This window comes from Corythoichthys intestinalis, chromosome 15 (genome assembly GCF_030265065.1).
Source record: "Corythoichthys intestinalis isolate RoL2023-P3 chromosome 15, ASM3026506v1, whole genome shotgun sequence".
In the NCBI taxonomy this organism is placed as follows: domain Eukaryota; kingdom Metazoa; phylum Chordata; class Actinopteri; order Syngnathiformes; family Syngnathidae; genus Corythoichthys; species Corythoichthys intestinalis.
The window spans coordinates 12,889,001-12,903,528 of NC_080409.1; the positions used below are offsets into that span (position 1 = coordinate 12,889,001).

General features: G+C 48.5%; 1 protein-coding gene across 4 annotated transcripts in view; it reads left to right on the forward strand.

Moving 5' to 3' along the window:
• rab11fip5a (RAB11 family interacting protein 5a (class I)) overlaps window positions 1–14,528 on the forward strand; it is a 54,797-nt gene that overhangs the window by 22,293 nt on the left and 17,976 nt on the right. For all 4 annotated transcript variants that reach the window (XM_057859324.1, XM_057859325.1, XM_057859327.1 and 1 more), the window contains exons 2-4: window positions 8,289–8,800; window positions 9,391–9,742; window positions 10,964–14,410. In XM_057859324.1, coding sequence (XP_057715307.1) covers window positions 8,289–8,800; window positions 9,391–9,742; window positions 10,964–14,410 — 4,311 coding nt within the window. The remainder of the gene's footprint in view (window positions 1–8,288; window positions 8,801–9,390; window positions 9,743–10,963; window positions 14,411–14,528) is intronic.

The window sequence follows — 14,528 nt, forward strand, 5'->3', positions numbered from 1 at the left end:
AAACAATTGTTAACTCTGCCACCTTGCCTTCCTCTCTGCATCTGGGTCCCCCGCTCACCCAGAAACGTAACAGCTTGATCTGGCCGTAATATGGACCCAGCAGAGACCGAACCGCTTCACCGCCAAGCAGCTGCCCAGGACGTCCTTCTGGAGCTACACGGTGAGGCAATCTCCGCCCTGTCGAGACAGTTAAGTGAATTTGCCGAAACCCTGGCTCGACTCCAGGCTGGGCTCTCCTCCCCTCAAGCCTTTAAGCAGGTGCCACCTGCTCCGGAGTCGCTTTACACAGCCCCTTTTACCTCCAGAGAGCCGTTTGTCCCGGCACCTGCTCCTTATCACGGAGACTTGGGGACTTGTCGAGCCTTTTTGGTTCAATGTGCACTCGTTTTCACGCAGCAGCCCCACACGTACGCTTCTGAAGATGCCAAAATAGCATACCTCATTGGCTGCCTTCGTGGTGCCGCGCTAGAATGGGCTACAGCGACATGGGAGGGGTGCTCTCCTGCCTGCTCCTCCTATCACGCCTTTACGGAGGAAATGAAAAAGGTGTTTGATCACCCAGTGCGCGGCAGGGAGGCAGCGAAGCGCCTCATGTCGCTCCAGCAAGGCACAGACAGCGTAGCAGAATTTGCAATCCGCTTTAGGACGCTTGCCGCCGAGAGTCGCTTCAACAATGTGGCACTCCAGGAGATCTTCCGGGGTGCCCTTAACGACTCAATTAAGGATGAGTTGGCCGCCCGGGATGAGCCTGCTGACCTCGACCAGCTCGTTGACCTTTCCATCCGGCTAGATTGTCGTCTCCGTGAGCGCCACAGGGAACGTTTGAGACATCTGGGACCACTGGCTTTCTCGTCCACCCAGCCACATGTCCCACTCACACCTTCATTCCATGGAGGGCACGGCTCCCCGTCTACTCTACGCCCTAGCGCAGGGCCTGAGCCAATGCAGTTGGGACGTGCCCGGCTTTCCACTGAGGAGAGGGAGCGCCGGCGGTGTGCCAATTTGTGCCTTTACTGTGGGGGTGAAAACCATTTTGTCATCAACTGCCCTGTGCGGTCAGGGAGGAGGGCCACTCCACTCTCCAACAAGAACAGCCCGGTGAGTCATGATCAAACCATAACAATCGCACGTTTAAAGCTTTCTGCCATGCTTTGTTGGAGAGAACAGTCTATCCCGTTATATGCCCTTGTTGATTCTGGTGCAGACGATAATCTAATTGACCGTGCCCTGGTCGACCAGATGGGGATCACTCTACTGCCCCTAAAAACCCCGATCAAGGCCCGAGCCCTCAATGGCGACCTGTTATATTGTGTGACTCAGGAGACTGCCCCCTTATCCTTAGTGCTCTCGGGAAACCACAGAGAAGTAATAAAGTTTTATGTTTTTGAGAATCTTCAAGTGCCCTTAGTTCTCGGCCTGCCTTGGCTTAAGACCCACAACCCCAATATCGATTGGAGGGGGGGCAGCGTATCGGCTTGGAGCGACTTTTGCCTCAGTAACTGCCTGGGATCTGCCGCCGTGGTCACTGTTGCACAACCAGCTCCAGAGCAGGTAGATCTGTCCCTTGTTCCAGCCTGTTATCACGATCTTGCTCCCGTTTTCAGCAAAAGCCGTGCCAAGTCGCTACCACCTCATAGGCCCTATGACTGCACCATCGACTTGAAGCCTGGGGCGCCTCTTCCCAGTGGACGGCTGTTCAACATCTCGCGCCAGGAACGGCAAGCTATGGAGGAATACATCTCGGAATCTTTGGCTGCTGGTGTAATCCGTCCATCTTCTTCGCCGGTGGGGGCTGGCTTTTTCTTTGTAGGCAAGAAGGACAAGACCCTGCGACCTTGTGTTGACTATAGAGGCCTTAACAGCATAACAGTCAAAAACAGGTACCCACTTCCTCTTATCGACTCTGCCTTTGCTTCCCTTCATGGTGCCACAGTCTTCACGAAGCTCGACCTACGCCAAGCCTACCATCTGGTCCGCATCCGTGAGGGGGACGAATGGAAGACGGCCTTCAACACTCATCGTGGCCACTACGAGTATTTGGTGATGCCCTTTGGTTTGACTAATGCGCCTGCCGTCTTCCAGTGCCTTGTCAACGACGTCCTGCGGGACATGATAGGCGTATTTGTGTTTGTTTACCTGGACGACATTCTTATTTTTTCAGATTCCCTCACAGCACACGTAGGTCATGTTCGGCAGGTGCTCCAAAGGCTACTTGAAAACCAACTCTACGTCAAACCCGAGAAGTGCGAATTTCATGTCGCTCATACCACGTTCCTTGGCTTTGTCGTCGCTAAGGGAGAATTGAAAATGGACCCCGCCAAAGTGACAGCTGTCACTGATTGGCCCCGACCAGCCTCACGGAAGGCCCTGCAGCGCTTCTTGGGATTTGCGAACTTCCTCCGGCGATTCATCAGGGACTACAGCCGGGTTGCTGCCCCCCTCACAGGCCTCACCTCTCCGTCAGTACCATTCAAGTGGACTGCTGCAGCGGAAGCAGCATTCAGTGATCTCAAGAGGCGGTTCAGTTCTGCACCCATCCTTTGTCACCCTGACCTAACACGCCAGTTCATTGTCGAGGTGGACGCTTCAGATCTAGGAGTGGGAGCTGTGCTTTCCCAGCGCTCGGAGGATAGCAAGGTACACCCATGCGCATTCTTTTCCCGCAGGCTATCGGCGGCAGAGCGCAATTACAGCATTGGCGACAAGGAGCTCTTGGCAGTGAAGCTTGCTTTGGAGGAGTGGCGCCACTTCCTCGAAGGGGCAGAGCACCCATTTGTCGTCTGGACAGACCATCGAAACCTGGAGTACATTCGGTCGGCCAAGAGACTGAACTCCAGGCAGGCAAGGTGGGCTCTCTTCTTCGACCGCTTCTCCTTCACTCTCTCTTACCGTCCAGGGTCTCAGAACATCAAGCCTGACGCACTGTCCCGCCAGTTCGCACCCGATGGTGAAAGACCAGAACCCAAACCCATTCTATCCCCTTCCTGTTTTGTGGCATCTCTCAATTGGGAGATCGAGTCGGTGGTCAAGCGGGCCCAAGCGCAACAAGCAGATCCAGGGGGAGGCCCCAAGAACCGTTTGTTTGTGCCTGATTCTGTCCGGGCCCAGGTGCTGGAGTGGGGGCACTCCACACCCCTGACATGCCATCCTGGTGTGCGTAGAACACTGGCCTTTATCAGACGGCGATTCTGGTGGCCGTCCATGGAAGGGGACACAAAAGCCTTTGTGGCAGCTTGCACGGTCTGCGCCCGTAATAAGACCTCCACCAAGCCCAGTTCCGGTCTTCTTCAACCACTTCCTGTTCCTGGCCGCCCATGGTCGCACATTGCTCTTGACTTCGTCACTGGTCTCCCGCCATCTAAGGGTAATACAGTCATACTCACAGTCATAGACCGTTTCTCAAAGACTGCTCATTTCCTTGCATTACCCAAACTCCCATCTGCTAAGGAGACGGCAAACCTGCTGGTCAACAACGTCTTTCGTCTTCATGGAATCCCTGCTGACATTGTGTCTGACCGTGGTCCCCAGTTCATCTCCCAAGTCTGGAGGGCTTTCTGTGCAGCCCTGGGCGTCAAGATCAGTCTGTCTTCCGGATACCACCCACAGACTAACGGGCAAGCAGAACGAGCCAACCAACAACTGGAGTCAGCCCTGCGCTGTATGACCAGCACGCATCCCTCTTCCTGGTGCTCACATCTTGCCTGGGTCGAGTATGCGCACAACACGCTGCCAAGCGCTTCCTCTGGTTTGTCCCCCTTTCAATGTTCATTAGGTTACCAGCCCCCCCTGTTTCCGTCGCAGGAGACGGAATGTGCTGTTCCATCAGTACAAGCCCACATGCGCAAGTGTGCCAAGGTCTGGAAGACTGCCCGCACGGCCCTGCTCCGCGCAGCCTCAAGCTCCAAAGCGCAGGCCGATCGCCGCCGCACGCCTGCGCCCACCTACAACGTCGGACAGCAGGTCTGGCTCAGTGCCCGTAACCTCCCCCTCAAAGTGGAGTCCAGAAAACTGTCGCCGCGTTTTGTGGGCCCGTACGAAATCGTGGCAATCGTAAACCCAAGCACTGTCCGCCTCAAGCTTCCTGCCTCTCTTCGAGTCCACCCCACATTCCATGTGTCCCAAATAAAGCCAGTCTCATCCAGTCCGCTGTCTCCTTCGGTGCCAGCTCCTCCTCCTCCCCGGCTCATCGATGGGCATCCCGCCTTCACTGTCCGGAGGCTGCTGGACGTCCGCCGACGAGGTCGGGGCCTCCAGTACTTGGTGGACTGGGAGGGTTACGGGCCTGAGGAGCGCAGCTGGGTCCCCGCCCGCCATGTGCTGTGTCGGTCCCTTATCCGTGACTTTCACCGTCAGAACCCTGGTCGGCTGGCTGGTGCGCCAAGTGGCGCCCGTAGGAGGGGGGGTACTGTTAGGGCCTCAGTCTCCTGAGCCCTGCTCCTCCTCCCTGTTTGTGTGTGTGTGCGTGCGTGTGTGTCTTGATTGCAGGATTGGGCAGATGGGTGAGCCTGGGACCAGGTGCAGTCGATCATCATTAGCAGCCTACTTAAGCCAGTCCCTGGCATCACTTCATCGCCAGATCATCTACTCTACTTGACGAATTCTATGTTACTCGCCTGCCTTGACAACTTGCCTGGTCACCCAACAACTGCCGCCTGACTTTTTGGACACAGACCATCTTTATATTCTGCAATAAACAATTGTTAACTCTGCCACCTTGCCTTCCTCTCTGCATCTGGGTCCCCCGCTCACCCAGAAACGTAACAATATTTAAATGTTTTAATTGTATCTTCAGTAAATGTGCATTCTTTTGTCAAACACACTTAGTAATTGAGGTTAAATTTGATGTTCAGTGCTTTATTTTTTTAATATAATTCAATATTATCTAAATAATGGGTGCGAGAAAAGTATTAATTTTCAGTTGAAATGGCATTAAAAAAGTCTTAAAAGTCTTGAATTTAGATTTATCAATCCTGGGGGGACCCTGAGTTAAGAAAGTCCTCCAGAACCAATTAATTTGGAAAGTAGATACACCATTGTATTATGGAACAGCCCTGACTCAAAATGGCCAACTCTTTTATGCTCTTCCCCTATATGCGTCAAACAGCTACTAATACATAGGTTATAGACCCTACTCACCGACGTCACAGAATGACGTGTCGCTGTATCTGGCCGCCATATTGTTCGTCTCTGTTTAGCACTATTATCAATGGTTTCAATTAGTCATTCAGTTTATAGAGCAATTCATGGAAGCCCCAGTGCTTTCAGACACTGTAAACTCATTGGATGCGTTGCATAAAAGGCGTTATGTGGAAAAGCTTCAGTCTATCCATTCGCCAGATCCGTATTTGATGCCTCAATCGATATTTTTCGACCCGCTGTCTTTGCCCTCTCTGCCTGACATCTGCTACCCTGATATCTACAACTATCTTGTCCACACAAAATCAGCCTATTCTCACAAAAGTTTGAAAAACTTTAAGAGCAGCACTCTAAGCAACATTACCCTGTGTGATTTCTAAAATGGCGACAATCCAAAAAAAAAAAAAAAAGTTGACTGCGATGGCCGACGCTTCAAGGATAGGTGGATATTGGACTATTTCTTCAATATAACACGCAACAACTGTGTCTGCCTCATTTGCAAAGAGACAGTCGCTGTTTTCAAAGAGTTCGATGTGACGCGATAATATTACCGAATAAGACGCTGACATGTACGACATTACAGGTAGAGCTGGGAATCTTTGGGCACCTAACGATTCGATTACGATTACGATTCAGAGGCTCCGATTCGATTATAAAACGATTATTGATGCACCCCGCTCCTTTTTTTTTTTTTTTTTTTTTTTTTTTTAATGTTTTGTACATTAATTCCAAAATTGTTCAAAATACTCTCAGGCTAAACCAAACTACTATTTCAGTATCAAGTTAACATATAGCAGTGAACAAATATACAAAAATAACAGTAAATAAAAAACTCCAGTCCCCATTCTGTATCAGCAGCTTTAAACTACATTCAATTAATTTAATGTTGTGAATCAACCGTTAAAGTTGTTAAAATTGCTCCCGTTATTCCATAATTTCCCTTTTGTCTACTTTTGACATGTGAAAGTTTTAAAACTATTTTAAAGATAGATTCAAGTCAATATTTTACCGATTTGGGAGTATTTTAGATAAAAAGTTAATTAGGTTCGCTTGGAAGGTTCACTGCAACAGCCTTGCAGGAAAGTGTACTGCTTTAAGATGGCGACCGTTTACTAACGCCCGCATCTAGCTTTTTGTAGATGTGCTGCTAATGCTATCGAATCTATAATGCATCTAGTCCTATATAAATGATATCTACCGTAACATTATGCGGATGTACTTTGTAGCAGCTTTTCGGCAGCAGTCAGGTATGTTGTTGTGTTTTTTATCTCGTGGCATGAGTTGAGCTAGAGCCGTGAGTTGAGCATTGGCATTACCCGAGGGGCCGGGTAATGAGAAGCATGATGTTTAGCTACTGTCGCTCCGTTCTTCATTGTGCCGAAGACCGCGCGGCGCGCTGAGTGTGTTGTACTTTCGCTTTACTTGGCATATTTCAATAATCGGAATTTGGATGTTTGTGAATCGTTCTCGAATCTTCCACGGCCGAATCGCGAATAATCTAAGAATCGGAAATTTTGCACACCTCTAATTACAGGGAAGATACGCAGCGAGAAATTATAGCAACTAGAAGCTAGTTTAATTTCACAGCAGCAGTATTTCGCAAGAGCCCGAGTGTCGAAAGAGAACGCCACAAAGGCGAGATTGTTGAAATTATGAATTAATGAAAAAAAAAAAAAGTAAATGTGACACACAGAAGGGCTTGCTAAAATTTGTTTAAATATATTGTTCTATGTAAATCAGCCAAGGTAGCCCCCCGCATTTTTACCACACCAAATCTGGCCCCCTTTGCAAAAGGTTTGGACACACCTGTTTAACTGATGATCCGTAGATGAGGCCAGCTTCTTTCACTTGGTACCAGCTAAATATTATTCAAAATGTAATGATGGTGGAAGAAATAAGCATCTTGAATTTGAAACTGTATGTTGTCGGCGATTAGCCTCACAATGATTTTAATTGTGGTTGTCAGCCCAGAACCCTCTAAATATATATTAAATGCATCTTACCAGATATAAAATGACTACTACATAATCCGTGGTAATCGTTTGGAGCCCAGTTTTCTCGTCGAATTGCAGCAGTCCATCTCGCTCTCCTCTCCGGGTCTCTCGGAATACGGTAGAATTTCAAGTCTCTCCGTCTATCTTCTCTGTTACTGCAACCAGCCGCCACACACGCCTTCACCATTATGATTATTAATGTTAACGAGCAGAAAAACACGCCATAATAGGAGGAATTTACGTAACGGTAATGCTTATACACGACAAGTAGACGGACAACACGCCGCGGAGGCGTGGTTGTGACGTCATGTGAGTAGGGTCTATAGGGCTAAATGATTTTCGGAAAAACTGACATTACGACTTTTTGGGGGTTTGCGATATATTGTGATATATATATATCGCAATACTGAACCTAGAAAATTTTTTTTACTAGATGGCTTGAATAACTTGATGACTTTGGAGGACTCAACACGTTTTTTTTTTAAATTTTTTTTTTATTTTTTTAATTAGATTGTTTTTCCTGAGTTTCACTATTGTTTTTCCCATTTACAGTGGAATGAAAAGAAAGTATTTGAACCTTTAGGAATTCCTCACATTTCTGCATCAAAATCAACATCAAATGTGATCTGATCTTTTTTCAAAATCACACAGATGAAAATACAGTGTCTGCTTTAAGGAAAACCACCCAAAGATTTATAGGTATTCATATTTTAATGAGGATAGTATGCAAACAATGACGAAGGGAGAATGGTTTTGGATGGTTTTACTTAAAGCAGACACTGTATTTTCATCTGTGTGATTTTGACAAAATATCAGATCACATTTGATGTTGATTTTGATGCAGAAATGTGAGGAATTCCTAATGGTTCAAATACTTTTTCATACCACTGTACATTGTTATTGGGGCCTGTAGCCAGTGTTGATTTCTCATGGAAATGCCCAAAAATCAACAGGAAGTGGCCACGAAATGCCCAAAAATGATCATGAAGTCACCCAAAAATGCCCCAAAACCAACAGGATGTGACCAAACTATATGTTCATTGTGCTAATGTTTCAGTACTATTGACGGCGTGAGACTTTTAATCCATTTGGAGCGTCATGGGCGAACAAACGTTCGTTCATTCTAGTGACCTTATTTTTCTCTGTGTGTTTGCCCAGGTGGTACCGACTTAACTCCAAGACAGGCAAGAAGGAGAAGGAGCGCGGTGACATTCAAGTCAGTGTCCAGTTCACACGAAACAACCTGACGGCGAGCATGTACGACCTGGTTATGAAGGACAAAGGGGGCGCGTCCACCTTCAGCAAACTCAAAGAGCGCATGCGAGGCAAGCGGCGGTCGGGCGAGGACGACGGCGCTCCTCCGTCGCCGCCGGGTGGTGCTGGCCCATTGCGCCCCGCTCGCCGCCGTCTGCCCAGCGATGGCGGCGGCGAGGAGGACTACGAGGACGACGAGGGTGGGGAGCTCCGACGCAGTAAAATGAGGACCTTCTTCCTGCGCGGCAAGTTGAGAAAGTCGGCCGACACGCGCTCAAGCACGTCGCTGGGATCGGAGAGCAGCGAGTCGTCATCGCGGGGCGGCAGCCTCAGCCCCACCGCCGGCATAAGCGTTGTGGTCTCTGACCTCTCTGACTCGCCCAGCAATAGCAGCAACCTGACAGCCGACAGCCCAGGTGACGGAAAACTTTCAACATTGAAACATTAACTTACTAACTACTTAATAACATTACATATTTAACTCATTTGGCTGCTATTGCTGGTGCGAGATGTCCAATCCATTTGGAGTAGGAGGAGCAAATGAATTTCTGGGTGGCTTCCTGTTTATTTTGGGATATTTTCAGGTCACTTCCTGTTGATTTGAGGTCATTTCTGGGTGACTTCCACTTTAATTTGGTCACTTCCTGTCCTGTTCCTGATAATTTCAGGATATTTTAGGTCACTTCCCGTGGATTTGGAGTAATTTATGGGTGACTTTCAGTTTGATTTGGTGACACCATGTTGATTTTGGGTCATTTAAGGGGATGTTTTGATACTGAAAAAAAATTATATATCTGTATATTGCCTTTATTTTAATTATTTACATTTTTATTTAAAAGATGAAAATAACTTCTCTGATTTTCAATTTTGATTTCAATTTTATTTTTGTGTGAAGCATAATGTGGCAGCACATGTCCACAAAAGGAAACGCCGGGCCAGATTTTGTCCCCAATTTGCTGCCAGTTTGACAACGGCTGACCTTGCTTGTCTCTTGTCCTTCTTTTAGAGCACACAGAAGACACATCGCCAAAATTGTCTCCCTCACGCTGCGACTTAAGCGAGGAGATGAAGGAAATCACCGTAGCCGTGCCTCAGCTTCACGTGGGCGTGGCACAAACGGACGAACCGCCTCACCAGAGCGGGATCTCGGCGGGCCCGGGGGCCTCTTTAGCCCCACGGAAGACTTTGCCGCTCTCGGCGTCCTTGCAGAACCTTCGGCCGCGGGCCTGCGCCGACCCCCTGCACGGCACCGTGGGCGACGGACGCCGCTGGTCTTTCGACGAGGCCGGCGAGGAGGAGAGCGCAGCCATCGCTGCGGCAATGGAGAAAAACTGCCCTGTTCTCAGCACCAAACCCAGGTGAGTACCAGTCTCCCGAGCTACTTAAACCTTTATGGGGCACCCATTGGCCGCCATTGAAGGCACTCGACATCCATTCCGTTTGAACTGGGAGGGTCTAATGAACATCATTGTTCTTCCCAGCACAGAAATGATCCAAAATCAACAGAGCATGACCCAAAAATATAAACGATGTCACCCAGAAGCACCCAAAATTCAACAGGAAGTTACCCACAAATTATCCAACATTAACAAGAAATGCCTGAAAATCAATAGAAGGTGACTCAAGATCAATATATATACTATATATGTTACCTAGAAATGACCCAAAATCAGCAGGAAGTGAGTAAAAGAAACAAAGGCACCTACAAATGACCTAAAATCAACAAGAAGTTACATAATAAACAAGAGGTCCCTCACAAATGATCCAAATTAAACAGGAAATGACAGAAATGCCCAAAATTCAATAGGAACTGAGCCACAAATTCACAAAAATCAATAGGAAGTGACCTAAGCAATAAGAAGTCACCTAAAAATGACCCAAAACCAACAGGAAGTGATCCAAATAAACTATCACTCAGAAATGCCCTTCAACAGGAAGTAACGAAAACAATCAAGAAGTCACCCAAAAACGATCTAAAATCAACAGAAAATGACCCAGAAATGCCCGAAATTCAACAGGAAGTGACCCAGAATTTCACAAAAATCAAAAGGAAGTGACCTGAGCAATAGGAAGTCACCTAGAAATGACCCAAATAAACAAGAAGTCACCTAGGGAGGACCTAAAATCAACAGGAATAACCTTAATCCTTTACATGGCACATTTAGCTCACAGGTGGCCATTAACGTCTACATGGATTGAATGTCTCACGCCATCAAAGGCACTGAAAAATGAGCATTCACTGTTAGTCCTCCCAGTTAAAATGAATTGGAAGTCAGTCGTGTTCAATGGCAAGTAACAAGTTAAATACTAAGAAATTTTGTTTGTTACTAATAAACGTCCAATCTATTTGAAGTGGGAGGGCTGAAACCGAATCCCTTCCACTTCAAATGGATTAGAGGTCAATGGCAGTTATTTCAATGTTCCCACACACATATTGATTTTATGTGGCGCAAATGTTCCTGTCCTAAGATGGCCAAAAAGTAAGGCCATCTGTCTATGATGGTAAAGCTTCAGTTAAGCAGAGTTGACAGTACATCCGCATTGCTAATGCAAAGGACTGTGTTCATTTCCTTCCACAGACTGGTGGCTCCTCCTAAACTCGACCCCAGAATAGATTCGCCCTTTTCCCCGTCACACCACTCTAACCCATTCTGTCCTTCACCACCTAGCAACCCTTTCTTCTCACACGATCCTTTCTCTGATTCACCACACGATCCTTTCCATGATACTGCGCCCCCACCTCTGCCCTTTCTTTCCAGTGCCCGTCCTCCCATTGAGGAACTCTTTCCCAAGGCGGCTCACCCGCTCTCCCAGACTGGGGACTGCCCAACCACAGAAGACTTCTCCAACAACGCTGTCAGGGCTGTACCAACAGCATCCTTGGGCAGCGAGAAGTCTTCCAACCCTTTCACATCTGCAGAGGAACCGGAATGGGACGCGTCCTTCGAAGAGTTTGCGGCTTGCAGGTTGCAAGGACCCAAAGACCAAACATCTGGTATCTTGGGTGTCGACCAAAGAGACTGCAGCAGCAATGAAGGGCCCAAAGATCAAACATCTGGCAGCTTAGGTGTCCACCCTTCGGGCCGAAGCAACGATGAAGGTACTGACTCCCCAAATCTCAAAAGATTTAGTTTGAGCAGCTACACGATGAACTCTCTGGACCCGATCCCAGAGGAAGCAAGTTCTGAATACTGCAGCGAAGTCTTCAGCACATCTTCGGAATCCTATCCAAACCCCGAATGGCATCAAGTTGACAGCTCTCCTAACATGCCACCCTGCTACCCAGATTCGGTTGCTTCGTCAGGCGTCGGGACTTCCGTTGAAGATGATTTCCTGTCCTGTATATCTTCGTATTCTGCGTCAGACAAGTTCTCGGCATGTTCTCCAGACAAAACTGAGCCACAGAGTGTTCCTTCAGGCTCGGAGATGTTGACCGAAACTGCTGTCAGTCCGAAGGGTTTTAGTTCTACGGATGAGTTTTCCAATGAAGACCAACAAAGTGAAGATTCAGAATGGTGGGATTCGGAGGGGTCGCTGGTCTTTACGCCCCCACCGACCATGTCGACTGCAGTGACGACAGGTTTGGAGGCCGCAGACCCGGACCTTCAGCCAAAAATCTTCTGGTTTTCTGATGATAACATCCACGGAGGACCTCAGTGTGAATCCAGTGGACAGGGGTGTCTGTGCATCCGCACCTCCTCTCCAAGCACTGCCTGTTCCTCAGGAGTGAAGGACAGTTGCTGGGAGTCTCACGGCGATCTGGACCAGAGCGGGAGCTCAGAGTACTATCAAAGTTGTCACTCCCTGCCGCCCTTAGAATGTTCGGGTGTATCTCAGTCCTCTGAGAAGTTGCAGCCTGAGGACTCAACCATCCCCGTGGAAGCTGTAGTTGCTTCAATAAATCCAGCAGGATCTACCTTGTTTTACCCGAAGCCGGAAAATGGACCAGATACAAATGAAACAGATTTCACAGTCTCTCAAGTTCCTCCTGAAACAGACTCGTTTCCGAAGCCTGTTGAAGGTAGTCAGTTCACCGTCCTCAATGATATGTTGGAAGCTCCTCCGTCACAACTCCCAGACACAACCCTCTGCGCCAGAAGCTTTCAGCAAAACATTGACGACAACTTGCAGTTCTACCAAAACCAGTTTGAGATATCCCAGCCCATTGAGACATTGGCGTCAGAGAATTCTACCGTCTTTGGAGAAAGGGGAACCATTCTGGAATCCACCAGTGGTTCTGTGAACCTGGATCGTTCCATCGATGATCCAAACAACCACACTGACTTGTTATCTCCGGTGACAGATGACAGATCTGATACCCTTCAGCCAGGTTTCGCATCAGGGGATGAGAAGACTGCTGAAATTTTCCCTGTGAGTGCTTCAGATTGGTATAAAGAATCCATTATTAGTGATCAGAAAGACCTTCCACCAGAACTACCCAAAACATCTCTGAGCACTAGGAACCTTCTCCAAAGCCTCGACAGCAATTTGGATTATCACCAAAGCTCATTTGGCGTGTCAGACCCCAATGAGAAGATACATTTGGAGAACTCTACCTTTTGTGGGGAGCTAGCAGAGATTCCGGAACCAGCTTCCATGAGCCCTGTGGTTTCTACCAGTGAACCAAAGAACCAAGCAGAGTTGTTTTTGGCTGAAGGGAGCAGATCGGATACTTTTGATTTTGGATTTGTTGCTGGTGATAATGGGAGTTCTGAAGTTCTCACCGTAACTCCTACAGACTTGTCTCCAAAGGCCATTGATGGCAGTCCAGTCACCGTTCTCGATGGCATAAAACTTTCACCAGACTTATCCCAGAGAACTAGCAGCTTAGTCCGAAACCTTGATGGTAACTCACAGGACTGTTTAAGTGTATCCAGGCCTGAGAAGACCTTCTGTGGGGAGCTGGGAGACATTTTGAATACTGTCAGTGCTTCAACGATTTCAGAAGGTGCTTCCAATGACCCAAAACCACCTGATTGGTTGTCTCTGGTGACTGAGGACCAGCCAGCTCATCACCGGTCAGGTCTGACAGCCTGGGAGGATGAGAGTTCGAAAGGTCTCCCTGCAACTCCCTTAAATTCTTATCCAAACCCTGTCGGACGTGATCAGTTCACGGCTTTTGATGATGTATTTCCCAAAAGCCCTCTGCCACAGCTTCCCGAAATATCCCAGAGAACTAGCAACTTACTTCAAAACTTTGATGGTAACTCACAGGGCTCGTTTAGTGAATCTGAGCCAGCTGCGATTCCCGTCCCTGAGAACTGGACTTTCTGTGGGGAACTAGGAGACACTTTCAGTACCGTTAGCGCACCAGCAGGAGGTTCTTCTGATGACCCAAAACCACCTGATCGGTTGTCTCTGGTGACCAAGGACTTTTTAGATCGCCCTGAGTCAGGTTTCACAGCGTGGGATGATGGAAGTTCAGGAGTTTTCCCAGATTCTGATCCGAACCCCGTCAAATGCGATCAGTTCACCACTCTTGATGACGTGTTTGCCAAACGCCCTCCGTCAAGGTGTGTACCTTCACACCTGTCCTATCCAAACGATCAGACGGTCTCCCAATCCGCGGAGAGGCGTGGCTCGGAGAACTCCGCCTTCTTCGGGGAGCTCGCCGAGATTTCCCAAGTTACCTGCGAGGGTTCTGCCAGTGGACCATACTTAAACGCGCACATACCCGACTGGTTGACCGAGGTAATGGAGGACCACGGAAGTTCTCAGGTTCTGGACCAAGACCCATTTAATACCAAGCCTCCGCTGCAGCGCACACAGTCCGAGACCACACTAGCATCGGACATAGACAAGACCCTTCCTCTTTCCTTCTGGAACGAGTCCTGGGCCTTTCCGGCAGTTCCCGCACGCCCTCCTTCTCCTTCCCTTTCCATTGCCTCTGCCCCCCCATTAACCTGCCAAGGTAGTTGGTTCTCTTCTTCCCCTTCTCCACTTTTCCCCCTTGCTGATGCTTCTCAGTTACCCTCCTTGAACCTTCAGGAAGTCCACCAGCAGCGCACCATCCATCAGGAGCTCAGGTGAGGTTTGCCCTCCCCGGTGGTGGAATCTTCTGACCTTCTGGACTCTTCCCACCCACTTTCTTCCCTCGTGCCCCTGACTTCGAAGGGGATCCTTGGTGGCGTTGGTGGTGTGACC